This window comes from Athene cunicularia (genome assembly GCF_003259725.1).
Source record: "Athene cunicularia isolate RWA chromosome 7 unlocalized genomic scaffold, athCun1 chr7_part1, whole genome shotgun sequence".
NCBI lineage: Eukaryota > Metazoa > Chordata > Aves > Strigiformes > Strigidae > Athene > Athene cunicularia.
The window spans coordinates 8,831,788-8,859,218 of record NW_020799107.1 but is presented as its reverse complement, the minus strand read 5'-3'; the positions used below and the strand labels follow the sequence as shown (position 1 = coordinate 8,859,218).

The window sequence follows — 27,431 nt, the reverse complement described above, 5'->3', positions numbered from 1 at the left end:
AACATTGTTGATATTGGCAAGGTGCTTTTTGCTGACAGTCTTATAAATTTTTCTCCATTAGGGTATGATTGGGTATGTCAGATGAGTATTGCCTTCAAATTCTGGCTTATCTGAATGAAACCAGTCCAGTTTAAGACTATAGATTAATAAACAAAGTCTCTTAATTAATAATGAGGTCAATTCAGATTAAATTCAGTGAAGTTATTTAGACTGATTGTAGGGTACACAAAGGCTTTGGCTTCTCTATGATGCCCCTGGCAGATGTCAATGAGAGCACAGATTCCTCAGATTGACTTTAATCTCCCTTTCACTCTACTGACTTCAAAAGATTTGAAGATGTTGGTGAGGGATGAGATAGTCCTAGCTACAACAGCTGGATGACAGGCAAGGGTGTAGTGTTCTGCTGATTGAGTGGCATATAGTGGGTGAAGGAAAAAAAGCTGGGGTTTAAGGAACAATTTAGATATCATGCCAAAAACAATATTCCCCAAATTCTTGGGGCTGAATGCATAGAGGACTCATGAGGCCCAGTTTAGTTTTTTTGTTTTCCTTGGAAACAACAAAAGCACTGAATCTGATTAGACCATTTGCATACTGTGTCTATCAAGCCCAGCAGCATACAGAAGTCATCTGTCAGATCCTTCCCAAATCACTGAATTTTCAGAAGTAACATAGTTCAGCACTTATTACATACCTCTTGCTTTGGGTCTGCTGTACGTCTGGTTTTCTAACTGGCTGGTGCCATCCCAGCAGCTAGATTTCAGCTTCTGTCTATTCATTTCACAGATCAGCCCGCTGGCTCTGTTCCTCCTTTTAACACAGAAGTGACTGAGACTTCTATTGTTATCACCTGGACACCTGCCCCAAGGATTGGTTTCAAGGTAGGAGAAACTGAAATCCTGTATTTCTTTTTCCTTTTGCTTCATTGGGATAGGGAGGACAGATTAAAGCTTTTGCTCTGGACTGCAGTGAAGGTAGTACAAAGGAAGGAGGTGGAAAAGACATGCTGCTTACAGAGGTCACAGAGGTCATTGCAAGCAGGTCCTCAGGGCTTCAGGTCAAGCTCATCAGTGAGACACCTAAAACACAAGTTACAGGATTAACAGTTGGCTTGAAGCGTACAGGCCTGTGATACTCACGTTTGATGCTAAGTCTGGATGCTGACAGTTAGCTGGGATGGGAGTATGTGAGACTGAAAAGCAAACTTTTCTGCTTCTCTGCAGCTGGGTGTGCGCCCAAGCCAAGGTGGAGAGGCTCCCCGGGAGGTCATCTCTGATTCTGGCAGCATTGTGATATCTGGCCTGACCCCTGGAGTGGAGTACACCTACAGCCTCACAGTCCTGATGGATGGCCAGGAGAGAGAGACTCCCATCATCAGGAGAGTGATTACACGTACGACATGTTTGCTTTTCCACAATCATTCCTTCTTCCACTTAATTCCCTGGTGGTGCTCCCCAGATGAACGACTGTCTTCTGGGAGTTGGTTCTAGTATTTTCCTCCTGTCATGGCCTGAAAGGTGTTTTTCTTTTTGATGTACAGACAACAGTAGCACTAGCTCATGCAGTGCAGCGTCATGATTTCAGGAGAATATTTTTTAGCTAATTCTGAAGGGTAAGGCTATAATCTGGGGAGGAGGGATGCTGAGGGAGATAAGACAATTCTCAGTGCCATAAATGACCCATTTGTCTGAATGCTTGCAGCATTGTCTCCACCAACCAACCTGCGCCTGGAACCCAATCCTGATACTGGGATCCTGGTAGTCTCTTGGGATAGAAGCACAACTCCAGGTAACTAGGTGAACTCATTGTTGTTCCACAGTGGTAACGTGGTGCCTTGCAGTTCATTAAGGAGATTTTGATGGGAAGCTTGCTGTTGAGTCATTTAAGGAAAAATGTACATATTTCTAGATATGTTAGAGGATAGAATTCACAATTAAGTATAGGTTGCCATAGGACTCGTCATGATTTACATTCCATGTAAAATGCTATTTTTGAGTATGAATGTGTTTTAAATATTTTAGCTGGTTTAGGGATTTGAAGGATTTCTTCAAATATCCCTGTTGGTTTAAAAAAGGTCCAAGGGAAGGAAAGTAAAATGGACCAAAAAGATTTCTGGCAGTGAAGAATGAGTTCATGTTACTGAGAGTAAGCGTGGGATTTCTGAAAGTGTTTGAGAGAAACTCTTTTCCCACAATAGCTGGTGGGAACTGTACAACTGGCTCCCAGAAAGCAAGGATTGAAAACTTTTCCAAACACCACTCTCAGTCAGTGGATACATCTTTTCTCGACATGTCATGAGATTTTTGGTTTGGTAAGGTCTCAAAGGGGACTGAAATGATGCTGTGCAAGGAGTGTGGCTTCCTCCTGGGAAGCTTGTTTCGGGGTGCTTGACAAAGCACCCTCTTGCCTGCTGGGTTCGGGGTGGCAAAATCACTTGTCAAATGTAATGTGTTTGCTTCACTTATTTATACTGAGGCCTGGTGTAAATCAGCATGAAATTACTGCATACTGGTATATCTGTATTTCAGGCATCAGTGGGTACCGAGTGACCACTGCTCCTACCAATGGGCAGCAGGGCTCTACCTTGGAGGAAGTAGTAGGTGCAGATCAGACGACCTGCACCTTTGAAAACCTGAACCCTGGTGTGGAGTACAATGTCAGCGTTTACTCAGTCAAGGACGACCAGGAGAGTGTCCCCATCTCTGAAACTGTCACACAAGGTAATGGAAGGATGAGCAGCAGTTTTAGCTACTCAAATTCCTGAGCCCAAGAGCTCTACACTGCAGAACTCCTATTAGTCTGATGGCAGAGGGCTTAGACTTGATATTTAGTCTCAAGAAGCATAATAGCCAGGTACCAACATGTGACAGAGCAGTTTTTATATCCATGTATTTCCCTGCATGGGTAGCCTACATTGTCAACAGGGTGGTGCTCAAGAGATGAATCTGTTGTATTGAGCAACAGAGATTTAACTTGTTCCTGCAGTGCCCCAGCATCTGGAGCACAGCTGGTGGGAATAGGAAGTAGGTAAAGAGAGGTGTGAGTGGGAAGCAAGCACAGGAGGAATTCTGGCAGCAGTAGTGGCAGAAGATCACTTCAGCTCAATGGAGAGGAAAGCCAAGACTGAAAGGTTCATCACTGCAGCACTTCTGGGACACAAAGTGGAGTGTGCCACCTCACATTACATGCTGCGTTGACTGCAGAAACTACCTTTTCCAGCCACAGTAGCAAAATTAATATGCATCTCCCCAAAGGGTTTAATTTCATTTTCCTCTGTGAGGGCTTTGTTTGTTTGTTTTTGTTTCTGCTCAGCCCTGAAATGATGCCAGCTACTGTGTGTGCTTGCTCTTATAACACTGCTTTAAAATTTCTATGCTTCACTGAAGTGCTGTATGCTCCCTGGGGGTGAACTAATACTGTGATACTGCATAATTAAAGCAGTAATAGATTTAGCCCTTTACCATCTTCTGGTGAGGGAAAGCTAAGAATATATGTCTCTGGCTTTTAGCACTCTTTAAAGGTGATATGGTACATGCATTCCATGTGGATAAAAAATGATTTTACAGAAAATGGGCATTTTTTTGCATCTATTCTGTAAAATATGTCTTTTTCTAGAAGAACATTAAAATACAACATAACTATATATTAAAGCCAGTCTCTTGCAATATTACTGTCCCATAATTCCTTTTCAAGCTAACTTGTAATGATCCAACAGAATGGATACCGAGTCCTGCATCTTTGACTCACCTACTGGTGTCTGATCCTGAGTGAGAAAGAGCATCCATTAGCTGATCTCAGGATCACCTTGCTGAAGTTACACAGCCAAATCTTGTGGCTTAAATCAATACCAATCTCTTGACTTGAGCAGCTGAGGGTTTGGCCATTGTCAACTAAAGATGCACGTAATATTCCCCACTCCCTGACCAGTTCTGTTGGTCCTAACATGCAGGAAAAGAACAGCTTTGCTAACAGGAATAATACTGATAAAGAAAACAGTCACAGCTGTGCTTGTTTGCCATACATAAACTTAGGCAATATCTAGGAGGTTGTTAAAGAGGATCCTTATTCAATGGCTCAGTTCTGAGATTTTGAACAATTTAGCCAACAACTCAAGTCAGCCTCTTGGCCACGTCGTGTGCTGGGCATAACCTCTGAATACGGGGATGTTGTCACTCTTACAGAATTCTTATCATTTAAAGGTCATATTTAACCATTTGCCATCTTTCCAAGAAAGTGTTCTATTACTCACTGTTCCATATCTGTTTTTAGCACATATATTGCAGCAGTTAGTGGTAAGTAGAACTTGAGGAATTCTGGGCCAGATCCTCAAGCTGTTACAGGAATTTGAGACTTTTTTCTAAGTACAATGTAAATAGTTTGGATAGCGAATGATCTGCCCTGAAGCTTTGTGATGGTTCTTACCAGCTGAGGGTGTGGTCTTGAGTTAGCCTCTTCAAACGGATTGATATTTTTATGATCCCAATCATGAGTTAGACTTACCATTTGCACAAGATAAAAATTCTAGAGGGTAAATGAACTATTATTTCAGAGGAGTTGTTTTATTTATACGTTAATAGACTTTGACCTCTTGTTTTCTACCAACAAAAAAATAAATTTGGTATGTCTTTTCTGTTTCTATTTTCATCAGAAAATGATGGGTCTTTATGGCTTATCATTGATCAAAGTAAATTTGTTGCAAGTTAAGCGTCTCTTATAGGTCTTTTTGAAAATTGTATGTCTAAAGTAGAAGTGCATTGTCTCAGGCAACTGGGGTTTCAAGTTCTGTTTGCCTGAGGTGGCAGCTGAGGACTTCATTGAAGGGTGCAATATAAAAATAAACAAAGAAAAAAACACATCCAAAAAAAACCCCACCAAAAAACCTCCTTTTCCCCCAGACCCCAAGAGAAATTCTGCATATCACCGCAATTGCTTCTAAAGTTCTGTCAATGTTAATAGTGATGAAAACTGCTTTTTTCTCCCTTGTCTTTCTTTTGCCCCTGTATGTCTTTGCCTTTCCCGTTTGCTCTTTAACTCATTAGAGGTGCCCCAACTCACTGACCTAAGCTTTGTTGACATAACTGACTCAAGCATCGGCCTGAGGTGGACCCCGTTAAATGCCTCCACCATTATTGGTTACCGCATCACAGTAGTTGCGGCAGGAGAAAGTGTCCCTATTTTTGAAGATTTTGTGGACTCCTCAGTAGGATACTACACAGTCACAGGCTTGGAGCCGGGCATTGATTACGACATCAGTGTAATCACACTCATTAATGGCGGAGAGAGCGCCCCTACCACTCTGACACAGCAAACGGGTGAATTTTGAAAACTTCTGTGTTTTGTGACATGGACGGTGTTTCATGCTGTCAGTGGCTGTCAGGATGATGGGGCTTTGTCCAAAGAGGAATCAAGCCGCTCACTGGAGGGAAGCCAGGCAGACCCAGCTCGCTCCTTTTTCTAAGTGGCAGCTGGGGATGGATACACACACCTCAGTTTTCTAATTTGAGGCATTTTAATATTGTGTATGTTTGCGAACTTGCCAGGCTCGTTCACCTTCTGCTATTCAGATTTCCAGGATCCAGCTGGAATCAAGAGCCTGAAACAAGAGCTGTATATTCACCAGACTTTTAAACTGTGATTCCCCAAAGTAAGAGTGCCAGAGGGTGGAGCAGTTCAGCAGACACCCTCCAGCCTTGATAACTATTTGAGCTTCCAGCAGTCTGTTCCCGTGGTGGCCCCACTCTTTCCACAATGCCCCAAAGGATGCGGATGAAACACCACTCCCTGAGTACATGCCATTGACAGCCATGCCATGCCGTCAAGGGTCTCTCTAGTGCATGAGCAGAAGACGAGCTGAAAACTGGTTCTTGCATGAAATCTTACTGTGTTTGAAAATCCTGAGGCTGTAAATCCTTCAACACAAGTAGAAGTAGAGTCATAGGAAATTAGTGATATACCCTCTTTTCTCCTGTGTGTGCATGTATGAATTCTAGATGAGATTACTTTTCCATCTGTAAGCTGCTGTATGGCAACTTTAAACCTCTCTTGGCTCCTCATCTTTAAGAAGAAATCCAGCTGCAAGAAACACGTTACTGAAACTTGCTACCTTGTTTTCAAATTAGCCCCACAGGGTATATTTAAAGTATTGGGAATTGCCAAGAGGTTAAAGGAGCCTGACAGTAGTACAGACATATTTTTCTCTTAACTACAGTAGAACCAAATGTAGTTTAGAAGTCTGTTTGCATGGGTCTGACACAGTAGTCTGTTATGCATGAGATACTTTCTCTGGTGATTCCCTGAACATGCATCTTGATCAACTTTAGGAATCAGAGAGCTAAGATATATTTGTTCTTTGCTACATAGCTGTGCCTCCTCCCACTGATCTGCGCTTCACTAATGTGGGGCCTGATACTATGAGAGTGACTTGGACCGCACCAACTTCCATCGTGCTGAGCAGTTTCCTGGTGCGCTACTCACCTGTGAAGAAGGAGGAAGATGTTGCAGAGCTGACAATTTCACCCTCAGACAATGTGGTGGTGTTAACAAGTAAGTGGGTTACCTACATAAGTAAGTGAAACAAATATAAGAGGTGCCTTATATATAACATAAGATGAGGCAAAAGAAAAATTGCTTACTGTAAGTGTAAGTGGCTAAATGCTCAACTGATCTAAGCTGATGTCAAAGTAGCCTCATACAAACTCACACTAAATGGGATTTGGCCACTTGCTTTACCCATGTTAAAGCCAAACCACGGGGAAGTTTTTCCCATCAATCCAGGGACAGTGATGAATCAGACTATGGAGAAATTGCATTGATTTGTAACCTGGTTAGGTATTAAGAGTAAATACAATATTATTCACCTGGTTTGCCAAAAATGTCAAGGGCTTGCAGTGCAGAGGTTCAGGGAGAGGATCAGAATGTGCAAAAGGTCATTGCTCCTTTGCCTTTGTATGCTTAGAACCAGAAAATAAATACTGTTTGAAACCTTACAGGACATGGCAACAAAATGTGGTCATTTTCAAAAAGCTTTTCAAAAAGCAGGTGCAAAAGCTGTGTTATATTTAAAGGTTTTTTTTCCTCCGCCCTAGAATCAGGTTGATTAAATGAGAGAAAATACCCACTTTCAGGATAAGAGACCAGATCTGGAGCTCATCAAAGTTAGAATAGCTGTGTTGGAAATCCTTGGCCCTATTCCAGTTTATATCAGCTAAAGCTTTGGCTTGGTGAATAACTAAACTACTAGATAACTAGAAGGGACCTTGTAAAAAAGCTAATTGCTTCTAGCCTGTCTCCACAAACTATTGAAGCAATGATACAGGATACCCTACTTTCAAGCTGAAACATTACTAGCAACCATAATACCAGAAAAAGAATGAATTTAAATTTTTGACTGTCCTGGAGGCTCAGATCTTCCATCAAGCAAAAGCTGATTATCTCTCTTAACAAACATAAGTTAAAATTGTGTAGGTTGAGTGACTTCTAGCTATTAGTAAAGAGATATGTCTAAATTCCTGTACTTAAACTCCACAGATCTGCTCCCTGGTACTGAATATCTGGTGAGAGTCTACAGTGTTTCTGAGCAACATGAAAGCACACCTTTGTCTGGAATCCAGAAAACAGGTACTTGCACCCTGAGACACACGTGGGATTAACGGCATCCATTAAGCATTCATTAATGGGACTTTGTTGCACTTTCTTGTTTATTGCCACCTTGTTGATGGGTCATGAGCTAGATATCAAAGAGCAATGCAGATGAACATCTTGGGAAACATGAGGAAACTGCGTTTCATTGTGTCTGAGAGCCAGAACCACTGCTGGTTTTAAATAGAGTATTGTAGACCCTGGTGTAAATGTTCTGACGATGTTTGCCTGAGAACAAGCCTAGGCAGAGCCTATCATATCTATCTCTGAGTCCTTCTTGTTTCTTTACTGTGTAACAGAGTTTTCTGGTCATGTGCATTGTTTTATGCTGTGTTTTCTGTGTGTGTGCCATATGCTCTCTTCCTGCAGTTGTGTTCCAGTGCTTGTTTATCTTCCTTTGATCCTGAACACATATTTAGTTCAACAGCTGAATAGAACTTGGCTTAGGATCTGGCAGTGTCATGGTACTGAGCTTAAAGAAACACAGCAGTGGTGATAACGACCAGTAGTTAGTTGAGCTCAGTCTCTTGTCTCTTTGAAATACCCAGGTCTTGATTCCCCCACTGGCCTCGACTTCTCAGATATAACTGCTAACTCTTTCACTGTCCACTGGATTGCTCCTCGCGCCACCATCACGGGCTACAAAATCCGGCATTACCCAGAGCATGGTGCTGGCAGACCCAAGGAGGACCGTGTGCCTCCCTCACGGAACTCCATCACCCTTACCAACCTGCTTCCAGGGACTGAGTACGTGGTCAGCATCATCGCCATCAATGGCAGGGAGGAGAGCGTGCCCTTGGTCGGCCAACAAACAACAGGTAAGCCTTGAGAGAATGCTGTGTAAAAGCTACTACAAGAACTTTGAGTGTCCTCGAGCACAGTAGTTGCTGTTAAACCAGATCTTTCCTACCAGCTGGTGAAACTCTGCTCATGAGGAAGTGAAGTGCCTGTGATACTGAGGTAGGGCCTGATTTAGAAAAAGGTGGGAGTACACATGCTACTTTCGGATCACGTCAGATGTCTTTAGGGCCAGAATAACTTTTTTCATTAAATCCAGTCCAATGGCAGATGGTTTTTAACCAGATACATCACTTGTAGAGAGGTGTGTGCACTGGGCTAGAACTTACACACATGAGTAGCAGAGGAGCACAATATGATAGGTGGAATATGTAGCTGATGTACATTGACTGTGTTTAAACTCTCTCTCAATTCTCTGTGTTTCTAGTGTCTGATGTTCCAAGGGATCTGGAAGTCACCCCCACCAGCCCGACCAGCCTTGTGATTTCCTGGGATGCTCCTGCAGTGACAGTCAGATACTACCGGATCACTTACGGTGAAACAGGTGAGGGCAGGCTGCTATGGCCAGTCACAGACCAGAAGCTCTATTCTGAGGCCATTAGAAAGCCACAGAAAATAGCAAAGGCAAGTTTGACAGCAGCAGACAAAATCTTGTATCTCCTGAGATTCTTGTGGCATATTTAGAGAAGATTATCAAATATAGGTGCCTTTTTTTTTAAAGGAGAGCAAATTCGGTTTTTATCTACCAAAATGAGTGAGCATCTGGAGCACTCTGAACATTTTAGGGGTGGTTCTGTTTATGTATTTCATTCTTTTCCTTGGGTTAGTCTGAAAAAGACTTTGACCCAGGATCCACTGAAATCAACCGGGTCCTCATAGGATTGTTCTGGTTTTTGTAATGATTTAAAATATATCACTTAAAGATCCATTAAACTTCTTTTTCTACCCCACCCTCCTTAGGTGGAAGCAGCCCTGTGCAGGAGTTTACAGTGCCTGGCACCATGTCCACCGCTACCATCACTGGCCTCAAACCTGGTGTAGACTACACCATCACCGTGTATGCTGTAACTGGCCGTGGAGACAGCCCTGCCAGTAGCAAGCCAGTCACTGTCACCTACAAAACAGGTGATCTCTGTTTAAACAACACAAAAAAATATGGAAAAACATTACATCTTTGTGTTGACTTTGTGTTGTTTGGAGCTGAGTATTGTGGTGGCCCAGCATGATAATGACATGACACAGAAGGGGATCATGGACTTGGACTTCTGGAGGAGGGAGATCTGTGGAGTCAGATAGGGATACAAGTCATATTTGACTGCTTATTGCAGAGTGGAAATCCCGTTGGGCTTTCATGTCATGGGGTCACTATTAGCTTAACTCTGGTGCTTCTGGTGCACTGTCATGTTATGCGATCCCAATGAAACCTGACTTTCTAACTCCAGGACTGTTGTCTCACTCTTGATCTGGTTATAGCCTAATCCTACTCCTACTGTAGCTGCAGATAAAAGCATTTAGTAGATTTTAAAAGAAGAAAAATCCTCAACTAACATTGATAGGAGGTCAGTCACCCACACATCATGGTTAAGGGCTTTTTGCTCTAGGCTAGCATAAGGGACAAAGAAATAGTAACATGAATTTTCTGTTCTAAGAAGCACAGCCTAGAAAAGGAAGAGCAGAATAAAATTTAGGAGGCAACAGTGGAGGGAGGGTTTACTGTACCAACACACTCAGAAAAAACTGTTTTTGTTGCCCAGAAATAGACACACCATCACAGATGCAAGTTACTGACGTCCAGGACAACAGTATCAGCATCAGATGGCTCCCTTCAACCTCCCCAGTGACAGGGTATCGGGTGACAGCTGTCCCCAAGAAAGGACATGGGCCCACGAAAACTAAAAACGTCCCTGCAGGTAAGAGTACATGACATCCTTCACCAGATTTGTAAAGAATGTACGCGATGACCACTAGAATCAATACTATAGAGTACTAGCAGATGCTTGAAGCCAAATTTCTCCTGCTCGTGGCTTTTTTTTTTTTTTTGCCATCCTGCTGATTTCAGTTGGGTTTCATCCAGGAGAAGTTAGGGCATAGTTTTGCCCTGAAAGCTTCATGTTTCTTTGATATCACTGTCCTGCAAAGGTTTGTTTTTGGCAACTTCAGTGTCTGAAATTTCAAAGAAATGCCACTGGATTTCCTGTGAAATCCTTCTGCAGGTCACACAATGTGACCCTTGGTCACAGCACAGACTCAGTCATGTATGCTACAGGCCTGTGGATGTTAGAGCCTGCCAAATGTCAGTTCTCGGGTTGCTTTCAGGAACACGGTGTGTTTTGTGGGATCTCGCAGAGATCAGTACTCAGGTACACCTGTGATGCAGCTGGGTTAATGGTCAGTCTGATCCCAGAAAATTATGAAGTCTGGTCTTCTCTTGCTTTATTTCCTCTACTGTGCTAACCTCCCCTTTTAGCTGTGGGGCCTTCGAGCAGGTACTAATTGCAGATGCCTTGTCACGCACTGCCAGAGAAGCGTAGTGCAAGCAAAGGGCAAACTCAATGTGTCAATTATGTCTTGTTTTAACGATGTTTATTCATGATATGGCTTACATAGGCCCTTCATTCAAGGCTACTTATAGGCCAGTTCTCTGCAGCTTTGTGCAGCTGCAGATGGGCTAACGTCTTTTTTTCCTACCAGATCAAACGCAAGTGACTATTGAAGGTCTGCAGCCCACAGTTGAGTATATGGTCAGTGTCTATGCTCAGAACCAGAACGGAGAGAGCCTCCCCTTGGTTGAAACAGCTGTCACCAGTACGTATTTCACTTCATGGTAACAAACCAAAGCTTATCTCTTGATGTCTGAATCTACCATGCACTATCACATTCCCAGTGAAAGTAAGTGGCAGGTACCTAGTCTCCAGGAGAATGTGAAGTGGTCTGCCCTATGATAAGTACTATGTCCCTGAATTGCAGCCTCTGGCAAAAATGCAGTCCCTCTCCCTCAAACACTTGCAAAATGCAATTTCCCACCCCCTCAAAATGCTGCGCTTCTGATTTTCTTTCACTAAAGCCGCAAAGTCTTTTGGGGTTTTGTTTGCTGTCAGCCAATCAGTGGAAAAAATGTGCAAAGATCTCCTTTCTGTACCTAGGTGGCAAAGGTGATTACTATTGAGGGCTCGGGAATACTGGACTGGGCTTGGGAACTCTTGCCCTGTGCAAGGGAGTAAAGGAAACCACATGAGTTGAAATCACAAGAATTTGGGATAAAGCACTGCAAAAGAAAGGACAGCTCAGCCCTTGAATTGCTCTATCTGCCCATACAAAGCAGCAGTGCTGCTCTGGACACAAAGAGAAGGCAAGAGGGAATGTGTAATTCAGAGAGGCATCTCTGATGTAAAGTGACTTTTTCAGGGACACCTCTGGGGTAGGGATTTGCATGCACATTATTCCCTTGCTCAAGCTTGTATTCAAAACCACAGCTCAGCCCCAAATACTTGCAGAATTGTCCTAAAGACATGAAGAGCTTTTCTGAAGCTTTGCAGAGATGGGATAAGAGTGCACATCGATTTCAAACCAACAAATTCCTGGATAAAAATCACCTTTGCCAACTAGAAAATGTAGAAAATTCGGGACTAATATAACATGGCAAATAAAAAAGTTAAAATCTTATAGAAAAGCATAATTTGGATCCAATATTAAAATGATATGTTAGATCCTCCCATTTTATGTAACAAATGGGTATAGCTCTGTGGTAGCCACACTAGACTTCTGTGGAGCAAGACCATGCTGTCTAGGACTGAGCTCCTACCTTGCTAGGAAAATCTGATTAACTGGAAAGTGTGCATATAGCCCAGTTGCACCTGTGGGCATTCCCTGTGCACTCAATACAAAGCTGAAAAGTTTGTTTCTAATTGATTTTAAAATATAATATACTGAGTAATTTGCATTCTTGATAAGTGTGTTAATTGGATATTAATTTATGAAAGAAAATAGTGGGACTGATTCTCCTTGAACTGGCACTTTGCACAGCAGCTTACAATAGTGAAAAGTAAATGCAGCACGAATCTGAACTGACCAAGTCAGGTGGGTTGTCTGGCTGCCTCTAGCACTAGGAACTGGTTATTGGCTCAGATGGTAGAAACGGGTCTTAAAATTTCCGTTTCTTTTTCTCTCTTGACAACTTTAAGGTAGCTTGATGCTGCTAAGAGTTGCATGAAAGGGGTTTTAGTGCCAAGGGGATTCAAATTTAGCTATGAGTTCGTGTCCTGGCTGCTTTGAAGGTGGTAACGCAAGTCCTTTTGGTTTCAACAAGGCCAAGATTGCCTTCCTGCTGTCTGGCATCCACAAACTCTCAGCCTCTGCACGAGTGTAAGCATGTGTACAAGGTGCAGCACAGAGGAGAATCAAGTAGCCCCTTTCCCACGCAAAACCGAAAACTGCTTTGCATGTTATAGAAATGCTTTTTATTTTCCTCACCCACGACCTGCTTTTTATCACATAACCTCTTACCGTTAATTTGCCTAACAGACATTGACCGCCCTAAAGGACTAACATTCACTGAGGTGGATGTTGATTCCATCAAAATTGCTTGGGAAAGCCCGCAGGGGCAAGTCACCAGGTACAGGGTGACCTACTCAAGCCCTGAGGATGGAATCCATGAGCTATTGCCGGCCCCAGGTGGCGAAGAAGACACTGCTGAGCTGCATGGCCTCAGGCCAGGTTCTGAGTACACTATCAATATCGTTGCCATATACGATGACATGGAGAGCCTGCCCCTGACTGGGACCCAGTCCACAGGTACACCTTTAACTACACCACCCAGCAGGCCATGGCAGCAGTGGCTTCTGCCCTGTTGGGTGAAGTGTGCTTCCATGCGCAACTGGTGCTCCACGCCGGGGAAGCCCCAGGGGCAGCCAAGGGGATGTGATTACACTTGAGAGATGGATTAGTTGGTGCTGGAGAGCTGGCTGCCAGCCGAGTCAGCCTGCGTACATACGCATTGTGGCAGGCAGGGAATGCAGGAAGGATCAGCAGGATTAGAGGAGATGATTCTAGAGAAAGAAGGGATGTTACCTTACAGCCCTTAAATCCTCAAGTGGATCAGTAATGTGCAGTCATAGTCACGGAACCTAATTCACGGTGAACTGCCCTCTCACAACACTCTTGTCTGTAGGATACGGGGCACCTTCAAGCAGAGGTGCACCAACAACAGAGAGACGAGGGCAGTTTTCATCCCTCAGGGTCCTCGCTGCTGGATGGAGCAAAAGATCAACATGAAGGGCTAGGAGATTGCTTAACCCTCAGGTCTCACAGAGCCTCTAGATCCTTCACTGGCACTGCCCAAAGGACTACAGCCCGTGCACATGCCTGTACCCTGCGTTCACATCACCTCTGCAAGAAGAGGACATGCTCCCTTCATGAGAGTCCCTTATGTGTCAGTCTGATCCAACTCCATGTAGAATACCTTTAAAACTCCTTTGTGAAAATGGAAAAGGAAGTTAATTGCTTGAGATAAAATTATTTCCAGCAATATGGTATCTATTGTAAAGCTTCCAGCATTACCAAACATGTCTTTATTACAAAGGTAGCACCTTTGTAATAAAGGTCTCCTGTTCATTTGTGGATGAAAAGTTGGTGCTATAATTCAAGGGTGTAATGAAGACAGTGGTTTCTAGTGTACAGATTGTTATACTAAACTGAAGCAAAGTGCTGTAATGATTGAAACAGCTGGCTGACTACCTGCCAGAAATGCAAATACGGTAATTTTTAAAACCCACTCTCTGAGATTTACCCTGTGGGGGCTGTTCAGAAACATATCTGAAGTCATTCAGGACTTTCCATTGATTCTTATGGGCAGATTGAGCTCTGAGCAAAGCAAGAAGGGAGAATTACCTTGTATTTCCACTTTGTAAAATTAGAAAACTTCACAACATGCTAATAGCGGGCACTATGGTAAGGTATGTTTTTCCCCTGTTTACAGCCCAAGGATTACCAACAGTAAGGCAAGAAAATGTTTTAATGGACGCTTCTTTTTTTTTTATGCAAACATTTGTTTTAAAGGTATTGGATGTGTTAGCTCATGAACAGACTCCTGCGTGATGAGCCTTATGGCCACCACAGCTCTGCTTTTCCATTGCCTTGCTCTCTGTGTAGTAATTTACACTTGTGTAAGTGGCTGTAAAATGCTTCCCCTCTGCATTTGCAGTATTTTTATATCCTCTTTGCGTTTCCTGAGCCTGCTACCTACTTACTTTTGTAAATCATCCATTGTATTTTAGAAATGAACAGAAATAGGCAAGTGAAGCAGGACTAAACTATTAGCTATATGATGAATAAGAGACAGGCAGGAGAAAAAAAACACATTGTCCTCCTACAGATTTAAGACTTCCCAAAGCCTTCACCTTATATCACAGCAAGTGTTGACACTTGCCTAACTTCAGGGTTGAAGCATGAAGATCTCCTTATTTTTGCTAAAAAGCATTATGGTAAATTGGAGAATCTCCTCCTGAATACCTTGTTCCTTTGCACAGTGCTTTATGCCTGTGTTTGCAGAAGGCATGCCACTTTCCTGCCCATATATTTCAGGCGTAAACCCATTTTATGTTCAGGAGAGAATATTGTTTATTCAAGACTGTCATCTTTAAATTAACTGTGTGCCAATCTGGACTTTTGCAGCAATTCCACCTCCAACAAACCTGAAGTTTACTCAGGTAACTCCCACCAGTCTTACCGTCAACTGGAATGCACCAAATGTTCGCCTTACTGGCTACAGAGTCAGAGTGAATCCCAAAGAAAAGACTGGTCCTATGAAAGAAATCAACCTTTCACCGGACAGTACATCTGCTGTCGTGTCTGGATTAATGGTAATTCTTTTCTTTTGTAATGCAGACTGCATTGTGGGAAGGAGATGTTAGAAGAACTTGAAGCATTTTCAGGTTTCTGGGTCAGGAACCTCAGTTGGAGTAGGTCATTTCAGCTCCTAAGGGTCTGACTCTGAAGTCTGACTAGCCATCAGCTGTAACTACTTGTTACCATAGTTTTTAAAAGGCAAGGAACTGGCCTGCTGTATCTTCATTCTTTCCCCTTCCTCATTTAGTACAGAGATTGGATGCCTTAATCAAATGCAAATTATCAGGTTCACAATCAACAGAAACCAATAAAATGCTTTAACTTATTTTTCACAAAAGAGGTCAGATAAAGTAACCTAATGCAGAGGTTTTCCAGCTGTGAAATGGGAGCTCTGGCAGTCTATTGCCTATTTTTAAGAATTGTGCAAAATGTAACTAAAAAATTCAAGTCATTTGTGAGTAGACTTGAATTTGCTATATAGACATCTTTTCCACTGGAAACGTTTTGGGAGCTCCTGAACTCAAAAAGGCTGAAAATCACTGCTTTTATGATTCCTGCTATCTTAAAAAGCTACTGATCTGTTTTTAAAGAGTTTTATGAATCATTTTCAAAAATGAGCCTTAAAAAACATTCTCATCTAAGTGGACTCCTGGTCTGATGCAGTCAAGGACAAAAGACCAGGCTGTAACTTCCACTGTTCTTTTTTTCACAGCAAGAGGACCTTATCATATCAAATGGCATCCATTAACCCCAGGAAAAACAGGATGTAAATTAGGTTTTTCTGAAGAATAAGCTTTGAAGCACAGATTCCAAAATGAAGGATGACAAATAAGCTTCTTCCAGGATTTCCTCTGCTCCTGGGTGTGCACATGTGCACTATTAGTATTATCAACAGCACTGTTTATCAGTGGTCCATGTCTAGTCTTTGATTACAGCTGGAAATAATTAGAATTGCCGCATCAATCCTTCACTGATTTCAGTTATTTTGAGGTTTTGTACTTCAGTAACTGGCGACTGAGAAGCGTGGCTCCACCAAACACTGAATGAGGGCAGGAGTGTTTCCCACTGTGCCATGTCCTTCTCATAACATGGCATAACTTTGTCCATTCTAGGTAGCAACCAAGTATGAAGTGAGCGTGTATGCCCTGAAGGACTCTCTGACCAGCCGACCAGCCCAGGGGGTGGTCACCACTCTTGAAAGTAAGTAGTGATCCTCCACAAATGATCAGTTAGTATTGTGCTGATTACAGAGGCAGAGATCTTACCATCTCAAGAGCGGGGCTCTCTAGAAAGCTCCGGTAAAGGCCTTCACAAATGCTTAGCTGGTAAGATTCACAATCCCCATAGTACTGACAGCAGACCTTTTCCTTCTGGTGCAGATGTTAGTCCCCCTCGCAGAGCCCGTGTGACAGATGCCACTGAGACAACCATCACCATTACCTGGAGAACCAAGACTGAGACCATCACTGGCTTCCAAGTTGATGCTGTCCCGGCAAGTGGCCAGAACCCCATTCAAAGGACTATCAGCCCTGAAGTTAGGAGTTACACTATCACTGGTAAGTGAGGTCTTCTTCAGGTACAGTGGCTTCCAGGGTCATACTGGCAGGTACACTGGTTTCTTGTTTTGCAGTTGAATTTCCTTGGTGAGAAATACTGTAGGAACAGATGGTGGTTAAAAAATAATCTGAGTCATAAAGAGTAGTATCCAAGAAGAAGTTGAAAGATATTCTGGTGCCCCTTATAGATGGCTTCTTTAGATTAGCTAACATTTATGTTTCAACTTCATTTTAGGCTTGCAACCTGGCAATGACTACAAGATCTACCTTTACACTCTGAATGAGAATGCGCGCAGTTCCCCAGTAGTGATTGATGCCTCCACCGGTAATGATCTTGTCTGACTTTACTGTTTATTGTGTGTTAGCATGAGCAGAAATTTCATACGGTCAGGTGAAAGTTGTCTATGTCTGATCACATGTAATACTTACTATGATTTACAGTAATATGTTTTACTCGAGTTGAGAATGGTGTCAGAAGATGCAGGCCGGGTGAAGAATATGCTTGCCTTTACTGCATTTGACTTTTTTCCTTTTGTTTTCACCTAGCTATTGATGCTCCCTCTAACCTGCGCTTCCTTACAACCACAAGCAACTCCCTCTTGGCTACCTGGCAGCCTCCACGAGCCAAGATCACAGGTTACATCATCAGATATGAGAAACCTGGCTCACCAGCCAAGGAGGTTCTGCCTCGTCCCCGGCCTGGCACCACTGAGGCTACTATTACTGGTACCTGTCTCATCTTGTTTGGGAACTCTTCACCTGAAACACTTAAATTTGAAGAGAGAGGGAGAAGGCCTAATTATAAAATGTGTTGATGGTCAGCTAAGAAAAAGACAAAGTTTTGTTCCTTTAGTGACAGATAGTGATTTTATAAGCACATGTGTCCTACAAACACAATGCACTTCTCTGATCAGATCAGCCATCAGATTTGAATAATCCACAGATGTGGTGGCAGTGGAAACAAACAACTGTCATCCATTCAAGGAAAAAAGCCCATGACTGGCCCCCCATCAGTCACACGTTCTGAAGATTATGTTTTGTGTCTGCTGCATTCATGATCCCAGCTGACATGGTCAGATTTGAAACTTGCTCTGAGGAGCAGGAGACTGGGCTCAGACTTGTACTGTCCTGAAAACTTCAGATTTAAAATGCACATATGCATACTGTAGCTGTACCCACCTCTTGTTCTGCCTTAGATCCCACACATAATCATAAAAGAAAAGCAACCCTTAAATTTAAGATTGCTCTGTGTCCTTCCTCCCTCCCTAGGTTTGGAACCTGGAACTGAATATATAATCTACATCATTGCTGTGAAGAACAATCAAAAGAGTGAACCACTGATTGGCAGAAAAAGGACAGGTAAAACAAAGCTCTGGATTGTTGTGTGCCAATAGGAGATTATGTCTTCCACTTGGGGAATATAATATCAGGACTGAAATAATAATGCTCTTTAAAATATCCTGTTCACACCACTCAGCCGCACCTTTTTTATGAATCAAATAGGCTTTGTAAGGAAATTTTCCTTTCTAGGATGGAAGAGGTAAGATTCTGAAGTTACATTAATCATGTTTAGCTGTGTTTGAACTTTAAGAACAGAATAACATGCTTGGTGCTTGATTCTCGCGTGGGTACCTAATTGATAATTAAATCAGGGTTAACACTCTCATTTCCATCTAGCACATGATGGCATCAAAGGCAGAATCCGTTAATGTGTTGCCCAGTGCATTTCTCTTTACACTCTCCACAGTGTGAGAATGAGATACCTGTAGCAAGCAAAATACCAGCTGTATATCCAAATGTGATCAAGGAACTAGCTTCTAACTCCACACCAGTGATTTTTCTTAAACTGATAACCCGTGAATATCTCTTGTAATCATTTCTTCTTCTCAATTTGAGCAGTGGTGGCTTCTTTGGGTTGCAGTGTTCAAAACTGTTGCTCAGCTGTATGAAAATTTCATACCAACACACTTCTTATGCCTATGTATGAAAGACAGACATATATTTATATAGTATATAAATATATATATATATATATTTATATACTATTTATATAGTATATAAATATATAGATAGAAATGATCCTCACAAACACAATGAGGTCATAAAAAGTGTGTTGCATCATGGGATGATTGCTAATCTTTGATTCTTGGAGTGGTGTACAGCAGCCACTCAGGCTGTTTAATATACCATTGTTAATTTGCCATGCTTTGCTTTATGGCTTCTACCCTTTCTTTGGCTAGATGAGCTTCCCACGTTGATTACCGGACCACACCCCAACCAACGTGACATTCTTGATGTACCTTCCATTGACGAGGGGACCCCTTACCTCACAAACAATAGGTATGACAATGGAAACGGTATCCAACTTCCAGGCACCTCTGGGCACCCGCAGACAATAGGACACCAGGGTCAACAAGTCTTCTTTGAAGAGCATGGCTACAGGCGGCCTGTACCCACTACAGCAACTCCTCTGAGGCCGGGGTCAAGACGGCAGCCACCAAACGTAGATGAAGCGATTGAAATCCCTGGGTACCAAGTGCCTATCATAGTTGAACCTTCCTACCCTCACTCCCGCGGGCCCAGGCGCAACGACACTGTGGGTCAAGAAGCTCTTTCTCAGACCACCATCTCGTGGAGGCCATTGCTGGAGAGCTCTGAATACATCATCTCATGTCAGCCAGTCAGCCAGGATGAAGATACTCTGCAGGTAACGGAACTGTCTTGGCACAGGAACGGCATGAGCCTCACTTGTGGTGGCAGATGTCTCCCAGGAGTCCAGCCCTCTACTGTGTTAAGGGGGTGACAGTTGGGGTTGGCTTAAAGGGTCATTGACGTGTAGCTGAGAGCAGGATGAAGGTTCCCTCCTCTCCTTCATGGAGAAAGCTACAGGATAAAACTACTAAACCAGAAAGCCCTTGAAATGCTGTCAGTATCAGCCAGGGAAGAGGGTACTCAGGGAGATGACTGGGAGTTTCAGATACTGAGGTTCTACTTCTTCAAGCCAAAGACTCCCTTAGCCCTTCTTCTTTGTCTCCCTTGGTTTCTGTTTCCCTGAAATGGCAGTAATAACATATCCTTCATGAACCGTAGCCCAGAGTAGTCAAGTTTAACTTGGTACTCTATGAAGTTCTCAGAATGTCTAAGGGCAGTGTGCTGGTGCTAGTATGGTATAGAGCATCAAAGGCAACCTAAATGCCCCGTCTTTCCTATGAGTGAGGTGACACCTAAGGAGTAATCACTCTTCCCTTTCTGGTGACTTGGCATTGCCTCTTGTTGCAGTTCAGGGTTCCTGGCACTTCTTCCAGTGCTACGCTCACTGGTCTTACAAGAGGGGCCACCTACAACATCATAGTGGAAGCCCTGAAAGATCACCGGAGACAAAAGGTGCTGGAGGAGGTGGTCACAGTTGGCAATACTGGTAAGTAAAAGCTTTTTATGAAGTTGAGGTGAACCTGTGCTGTCCCTGCCTCATTTCCCTTACTCAAGGCAACCTGCCTGGTGCCCAAGGCTTGAGAATAGTTCAGAAAGGAAACTTCTCCTGGTAAAGAGAGTCCATAGCAGGACATGAGGACAAGCAATTTGTGAGACCCACTGGTTTGAGATGACTGACACACTGACAGTGTGACTAAAACTATTCTGATCTGTTGTCTAATCATGAAGAATGTGCTTTGAGGCTCCATATGCTCCTCTAGGGTCAGTGCCCAAGGACGAGCAAGAGATCTGGTATTTGCTGCTCTCAGAGGAAGTTGGGGATCACATGTTCCTGCCCAGCAGTGAGGATCTGCTGTCACAAAAACACGTCATGCTTGTGGGAAGGTGCTGGTGGCCAGCTTAACTGCTCTGTCAGTCATTTGCCACTGCTACTGTGTTTGTTGTCCAGCAGCACCGCTAGACCATCCCAAAGGTCTGACCGCAGGGCAAGCTGCCTGCAGAGATGCTGATGAAGCACAAACAGGCAGCATTTAAAAGCCATGTGACCAACCACAAGTACTTGTGGTCCGAGGCACTTGCCACAGCTGGAAAGCCCAGAGCCCACACACACCCTGTGGGACTTGAGCTTTTCTTTTACAGGCACAGGGGTCTGGTCAACAGCTCTTTTGCTCCCTCCATCTCCTCCTGTGTGTATTTTGAGGTCAAAATGAAGAGGAGGATAGGATGGGAAAAGAAATGAAGAGTTAAGGATTTAATTTATCTACCCATTAAACCTCTCCATGCAGCCTCCTACTGCCCTGGGAAATAAGGCTGTTTCTGCTCTTCCAGCACCCCAGTTTTCTGTCACAGATGGAACTGAGAGCATTAACTCTTGACCCTGTTTATCATACACTGAACTGGTGGTTGTAAAACACCCACCTTCCAGTCGTGGCACACACCTAAGGTGGAAATCAGTCTGTCCAGCATCATGGTCTGGTCCCCTTCTGCCATTCCCCTGCCAGGAGCTAGAATCTGAAGTGCCCCCAAAAAGTGCCCATGCCATTCCCCAGTATCAAGCAGCATGTTTCTCAAAAACAGGCTAAGTCAGGTTGTTGCTCTCCAGCAGCAAATGCAAAACCTCACGCTTGCTTGAAACTTGACAAATCAAAATGAAAATAGCCATCATGTCAGGCTTTTTTTATCATTCCACTGCTCTGACACATGCAAATGGAAAATAAATCACAGGGAGTCTGGACTGCTGACAGAACCATGAAGTATATGCCCATGGGGTAGCTCCATTTATTGCCATGATATTGTGAGGAAAAAAACCCACCTCGTATATTCAGTGAAAAACATTCTCTCTTTCAGAAGTTCCTATTGCTGTGTGTGATGCCCGTTTCTTCTCTTTTTGTTCCAGTGTCTGAAGGACTGAACCAGCCAGCAGACGACACCTGCTTTGATACTTACACTGGCTCCTTCTATTCCATTGGCGAGGAATGGGAGCGGTTATCTGAAACTGGCTTTAAGCTCTGGTGTCAGTGTTTAGGCTTTGGCAGTGGTCATTTCAGATGCGATTCTTCTAGTGAGTAGCTTGCTTTTGCCCATCCCTGTCTCCGAGGTCCCTGAGCACTAATGGCATGTTTGACAGAACCAGCCTGGTCCAAACATGATGCAAATGAATGCAGGCTCATAAGTTTTTAAAATAAAGTGGTGTTTTGCATCATGAGAAATGATGGAAAACTTTGGTTGCTTTGGAGCTGTGCAGCTTATCTGGTATTGCCATTCACTGCATCAGCAACAATCAATATTGTATTGATAAGTACTGGCTTTTTCACTAAAGTTAAATGTTTGGTTTTGAGATAGGCAAGATGTCTAAGTAACAGCATCTGAGTAGCCATTTAAGATGACAGCTTTGAGTATTAAATTATGGTTGACTTTTCATCTAGTTATATACATCGCTGCATTGGGCTGGACAGAACTCGTGTGGATTTCAGTGGGTATTACAGCAAGTACAAGGTCTGTTCTGCATTGCAGACAGTGTTTGCAAAGCATCTTGCAGAACTAGGTTTCTAATTTTGTCAGCTGCTTTTTTTGAAGCTCTGTCAAGCAGGTGACACCTCCACCAGGGCACTAAGTTTTATTCTTTGCAGGAGTGTGGTTTATGTGGAAGAATATCAAACTTCATGTAAGGGAATGGACCAAAAGTCTGTGATTGAGTGGTTTAACCCAACACATATCCAACTAATTTAAATCATGCTTTTAAATTGTGGACTAAGCTGAGCAAAGAGGGTATTTCTGCAATTTGCATAGACTCAGAGGACTGACTGCAGGGAAGACGCTTCTTTTACAGGATTAATACTTATATTTCATCATTTAATACACATGGTTACCCATTGTGTTTTTCAAGTCTCCGTGATACAGTTTTACTGGGGATTTGCTCAAAAAAGTGCATTTAAAATATTTTTCTCTCCCTTCTTACCCCATGTCTATCAAATTCCCTTTAATTTCTCTTCCTGTCCTATTAGCCAAGCCTCACCACTCTTTGTTACATCCTACTTACACTTTTCCTAAGAGCCTCTAGCCCTTTCCTAGAGCTGTAACAGTCCTCAGCAATTAAAAGCTGCAGGAGCTGAACCCACTTTCCATCAGGAGCCCATTTCCTCCTTGGGACTTCCATGAGCTGAAAAGATTCTTTCTCCCACCCCTCTGTTAGTTCCTGAGACAACCCCAAGCTGTTCTCCTCCCGCTGTATCACTGCAGCATGGGGGGTAACTCCTGCTTCTCTTGTTCCTCTGCCTGCTCCAGAGTGGTGCCACGATAATGGTGTAAACTACAAGATCGGGGAGAAGTGGGACCGGCAGGGCGAGAATGGCCAGATGATGAGCTGCACCTGCCTTGGAAATGGAAAAGGAGAATTCAAGTGTGAACCTCGTAAGTGTTAATTTAATTGAGCTCCCATTCCAGAAGTTGCAGCATCTCTGAGCTGTTCCCATTAAGGCCATGCCATGGGGGCAAGCAAAGTATCAGTGTGTCCGATGCAGGTTTTGGAGACTGAACTGGTGACAGATTGAATCTGTTCTCACAAGAGTTGAAGACATAAAACTCACATTCCTGAGCTTAAAAAGAAGAAAACCCTTTCATTAGCTAAGGTCACAGCAAACTCAGCATCTATCTGCCTTTGGCCCTGGAGCCACACATGAGGGACATGTCACTGCACTAAGTGGTGCAGATCACCCTAATCAGTAACAGGACTTTTCTGCAGGGCTTGTTGCCTTGAGATCCTCTAGACTTCACACTGTGAATTAAACTGCATTGCTCCTGTCAGGCAAATACCTTCATGCTCTAGTTTAAAGCTGGAGAGCTATAAAACTGACTGATGTTCCCCCTGCCAGTCCATGAGCCTTCAGTCAAACAGGGAGAGTGCACTGGCCGGAGGCTCTGAGCAGTTCTGATCGCCAAGCTGCTCTGAGAATGCTTAAAGCCAGGCACAGGCCCTGCAGCTGAGCTCTGCCTGTCCCTCCACAGATGAGACCACGTGCTACGATGATGGGAAGATGTACCAAGTTGGAGAGCAGTGGCAGAAGGAATACTTTGGGGCCATCTGCTCCTGTACTTGCTATGGGGGACAGCAGGTAAGCAGGAGGGACGTGGCATACAGGGATGGGGGAGAGGAGGCTGTGCTGGAGCACGGTCCTAAGGCTCTGGGGTTTCAGGGCAGATGATGGTGTAGGAGAGCTTAAGTACTGGCATCGGGGCCTGTGTCATGTAAAAAGGGAGCAACCTCCCCGGTGTTGGTGGAGCTATAGCCACATGTAGGAATGCTCTGACCAGCGTGCACACCTGTTGTTTCTCTAGGGCTGGCGTTGTGACAACTGCCGCAGACCCAGTGTGGAGGTGGCCCCTGAAGGCTCTGCTGGCCATACCTACACACAGTTTACACAGAGGTACCACCAGGCCACAAACACTGTGAGTACACTTTTCTTCTCCGCCCTCCCTTACTGCGAGTCTGGTCTGTGGCACAGATCTGCGGGGTCTGTAGAGGGCTCAAGGGGCGAGAGCAGCGTGGCAGCTTTCTGCCCGCTCAGAGGTGCCATGTGATGGCCACTGGCCCAGCAAAGCACCGCTCCGCGTAGCACAGAATGCACGCTCGAGCTCCCACTTCCACACACAGTGTTCAGCACCACGCTCACGTCAGCGGGATGTCTGGTTTCCTCGGGCTGGGCCACGCCTGCATGCTCTGGCTGAGGCGGTAGTGCATGGAGTGATTTCCTTGTCTTCACTGGCTGCTGTACACCACCTGTGTGCTTTGTGCTGAGAAAGCTGAACGTCTGCGTGGCCTGGCAACAATTCTCAGCCCAAACCACACCACAGACATGTCCGTCCTTGCAGGACAGAGTGCTAACTGATTTCCTTCCCTCCCGACAGAACGTCAACTGCCCAATTGAGTGTTTCATGCCCCTAGATGTACAGGCAGACACACAACATCCACGGGGAAAGTAACATCCAGCAAGACTTCTTGCGGCCATGGCAACAGACAAACCAAAGTATAAATACCTATCTGCCACCATTACCATCCAAACTGGAGTGATGCTAGCAAAACTGCATCTTTTGAGAATGGCCCTCTGCTCTGGAGCCATTTTCCCAGCTTAAGCTCAACTCACGGCTTCTCCAAGCGCCACTCTTGGAGTGTTTCAGACTTTTCTCATGATTGATAGCGATTGTTTTGGTTTTGGTCAAAGTGTTGAATACCAGTCAGTATTTTCAAATTTAAAGAAAAAAAAAAAAGTGGGGAGATGCTGAATCACAAATTGGTGGGAGATCAAAATACTAAGGGGGAGGGAGGGTGTAGAAATTAAAGGTTCCCATGCTATGCAAAGAACATTTGAGTACAACATTACTGAAGTTTAGCAATAGGAAAGTCCACCAAACACTTCTGCTTTCACATAAGCGTGCAGCCAGCAATAAGATAGGAACAGCAAATCCAATCACTGTGATATTTAAAATATGCACAGTCCTAATTCTTTCTCCATGATCCTAGTATTTTTCTAGCTGTATCTTTATATCTCATACTGTTATTTATCAGTTTTGTTCCCCTGACCTTCAAGTGTTTTTATATGGGAATAAAATGTATTGAAGACACTTAGTATGCAGTTGACAAAGAGGAATTTGGTGTAATTATGATCAGTGATTATTTTTATACTGTAAGTGCCAAAGCTTTACTACTGTGGAAAAGAAAAAAACAACTCTTTTAATAAAAAGATTTACAAACCAGACATGTAGTTTAAGTGATTCTCTTTGCTACCATGGAATCTAGGATGAAGATTATTATTCTGAGCTGGAGTAACATTGACTTGAAACAAGATGGAACAAACATCTCAATCAAGCGTGAAGTAAACCTCAAGAGAATCTTTGTAGAGCAGTTTGTTAATTAAAGACTTCCAGCTGCACCCCCTGCCCCGGCAGCTCACAGAGCCACTCTGAGTATGTATGCCACGCTGCAGGAGGCAGAGGCTTGCTTGGTGGGAATAGGTGGAAGAGGGAGCGGGGGGAGGGAAGGGAAAATAGTCCTTGCTTTAGACATGAACTGAGGTAAAGAGATGGTTCTCGGTCCAGCCAGACTCTTAGATACATAGAATCAAATATGCTTTCAGTCTCTGAGCTGCCAAAATTAGTGAAAGTTGGATGTGTCCAAAGCTGGGCTGTAGTTGGGTGCAGTGCCCCCTTCTGCAGGCCCAGAGGAGTGCTGGGTCTCTGAGCCTCTGCTCCAGGCCTTGTCCCGGGGCAGAGCACACTCACCCTTCTGCCAGGGAGGGTGACTTACCTGTGACCACAAAGCATTAGCAGAGGGGCGATCACACCCTTCCTTCAACTCCAAGCTATTCCATCTCCCTTTGCACTGTGGTAAATCCAACTAGCAGAATCCAGAACCGAGGCTGTTCAGGTACTGGTGGCGCACACCCTCAGGCACTGCTGCAGCAGCAGCACAGAAATCCTTCCCTTGCCTCTTCAGAAAGTCTTGAGCAACAACAGGGACAGAGAAGCACCTGGGCCTGTGGCCCTGTGTTACAGGCAAAGACGGCTTTCAGGCCTACTATGCTTCTGCCTTGCAGGACAGGGAGGGAGGTGAGGTAATTCTCAAAACAAAGCCAGTCTTGATTACAATGAACAAAGTCAGCAACAAGTGCCTTTCGCTTGCGCTACTACCGCTGCAAAAACCTGTACAGCATTTGCAAAGGCAGAACATGAGAGCTTCTGTCATGGTTCCTCAGGCTGCCTTCCTCTTGGCTACAAAAGCACTGTATTACCTGTATTACTCAAGTCAATGGATTTCCCTGAATAAAGCATAGCATGAAAATAGAAACTGGCTTTTTGACATGAAAAACACACATGGCAGTCGTTTTCACAGGTTGCTATCTGTAGAGCAAACAAAACATTTGCAAATAGTGAAATGATTGCAGTAGAAATCAGTTCTATCCCACTAATGTTAAAAAGCCAAATGAGTTTCTAAAATACATGAGAACTAAAAATGGCATAGATGGAGGCATAGAAGAATACTTCCCTGTTAAGCTAGACTTCTATTAATTTGTCTTTCCCAAGTGAGGGTTATATATTTTGGACCAGAGACCAGTCACAAAGATCCCACCTCAGTCACTTTGCTGCTAAGTAATTCACTTTGCAGACATAGAGGGATGGCCCAGCTGAAGGGCAGTCACAGTCCATCCACTCCCCTCACTCTAACTTCACATCACTTGCAACAGTGATAAACACCTCCACCTCCCCGAAGGCAGCATTATGAGATAAAATGATTTAAACACTGCATTTGCCTAAACTCCCTGCAGAGGTTTGTCCATGCCTCAAGGCAATGCTGAGAATTTCTGTTTAACATTAACTAGTGTAGTTCTGGGTGTGTTGTCATTCAACCAAAGCTTTTATTTCCAGTTAGTTACATCTGAAAACCACTAGCAGAACACTGAACAGGCAGTAGAAACTTGTGAGATCCAAGATATCAACCGAACATCCTTCCTTTTAGAAACAATCAGCAACAAAAGGAGCCAATGTTTTTGAAGGTTCAGCCATGCAGTTTATATAGTGGTAACAGAACAGCAGCTGGACCTTAAAACATAGGCTCGATTTATACCCGTGGTCTGCTTGAGCACTAAGATCAACTAATACTGTTCAACCCGT

The 27,431-nt window shown here is 43.8% G+C and overlaps 1 protein-coding gene across 1 annotated transcript in view; it reads left to right on the top strand.

Moving 5' to 3' along the window:
* The window catches only part of FN1 (fibronectin 1), a 53,423-nt gene extending 27,904 nt beyond the window's left edge, over positions 1–25,519 (top strand). Inside the window, exons 20-45 of the mRNA XM_026852414.1 lie at positions 787–881; positions 1,224–1,392; positions 1,702–1,788; positions 2,529–2,720; positions 5,040–5,312; positions 6,361–6,543; positions 7,528–7,617; positions 8,187–8,456; positions 8,864–8,980; positions 9,397–9,561; positions 10,191–10,346; positions 11,128–11,241; positions 12,958–13,227; positions 15,106–15,293; positions 16,392–16,479; positions 16,659–16,835; positions 17,071–17,160; positions 17,382–17,561; positions 18,105–18,194; positions 19,076–19,542; positions 20,115–20,253; positions 21,664–21,828; positions 23,052–23,177; positions 23,772–23,878; positions 24,102–24,212; positions 24,672–25,519. Coding sequence (XP_026708215.1) covers positions 787–881; positions 1,224–1,392; positions 1,702–1,788; positions 2,529–2,720; positions 5,040–5,312; positions 6,361–6,543; positions 7,528–7,617; positions 8,187–8,456; positions 8,864–8,980; positions 9,397–9,561; positions 10,191–10,346; positions 11,128–11,241; positions 12,958–13,227; positions 15,106–15,293; positions 16,392–16,479; positions 16,659–16,835; positions 17,071–17,160; positions 17,382–17,561; positions 18,105–18,194; positions 19,076–19,542; positions 20,115–20,253; positions 21,664–21,828; positions 23,052–23,177; positions 23,772–23,878; positions 24,102–24,212; positions 24,672–24,746 — 4,184 coding nt within the window. The 3' untranslated portion in view covers positions 24,747–25,519. The remainder of the gene's footprint in view (positions 1–786; positions 882–1,223; positions 1,393–1,701; positions 1,789–2,528; positions 2,721–5,039; positions 5,313–6,360; positions 6,544–7,527; positions 7,618–8,186; positions 8,457–8,863; positions 8,981–9,396; positions 9,562–10,190; positions 10,347–11,127; positions 11,242–12,957; positions 13,228–15,105; positions 15,294–16,391; positions 16,480–16,658; positions 16,836–17,070; positions 17,161–17,381; positions 17,562–18,104; positions 18,195–19,075; positions 19,543–20,114; positions 20,254–21,663; positions 21,829–23,051; positions 23,178–23,771; positions 23,879–24,101; positions 24,213–24,671) is intronic.
* Positions 25,520–27,431: the final 1,912 nt, after the last annotated feature.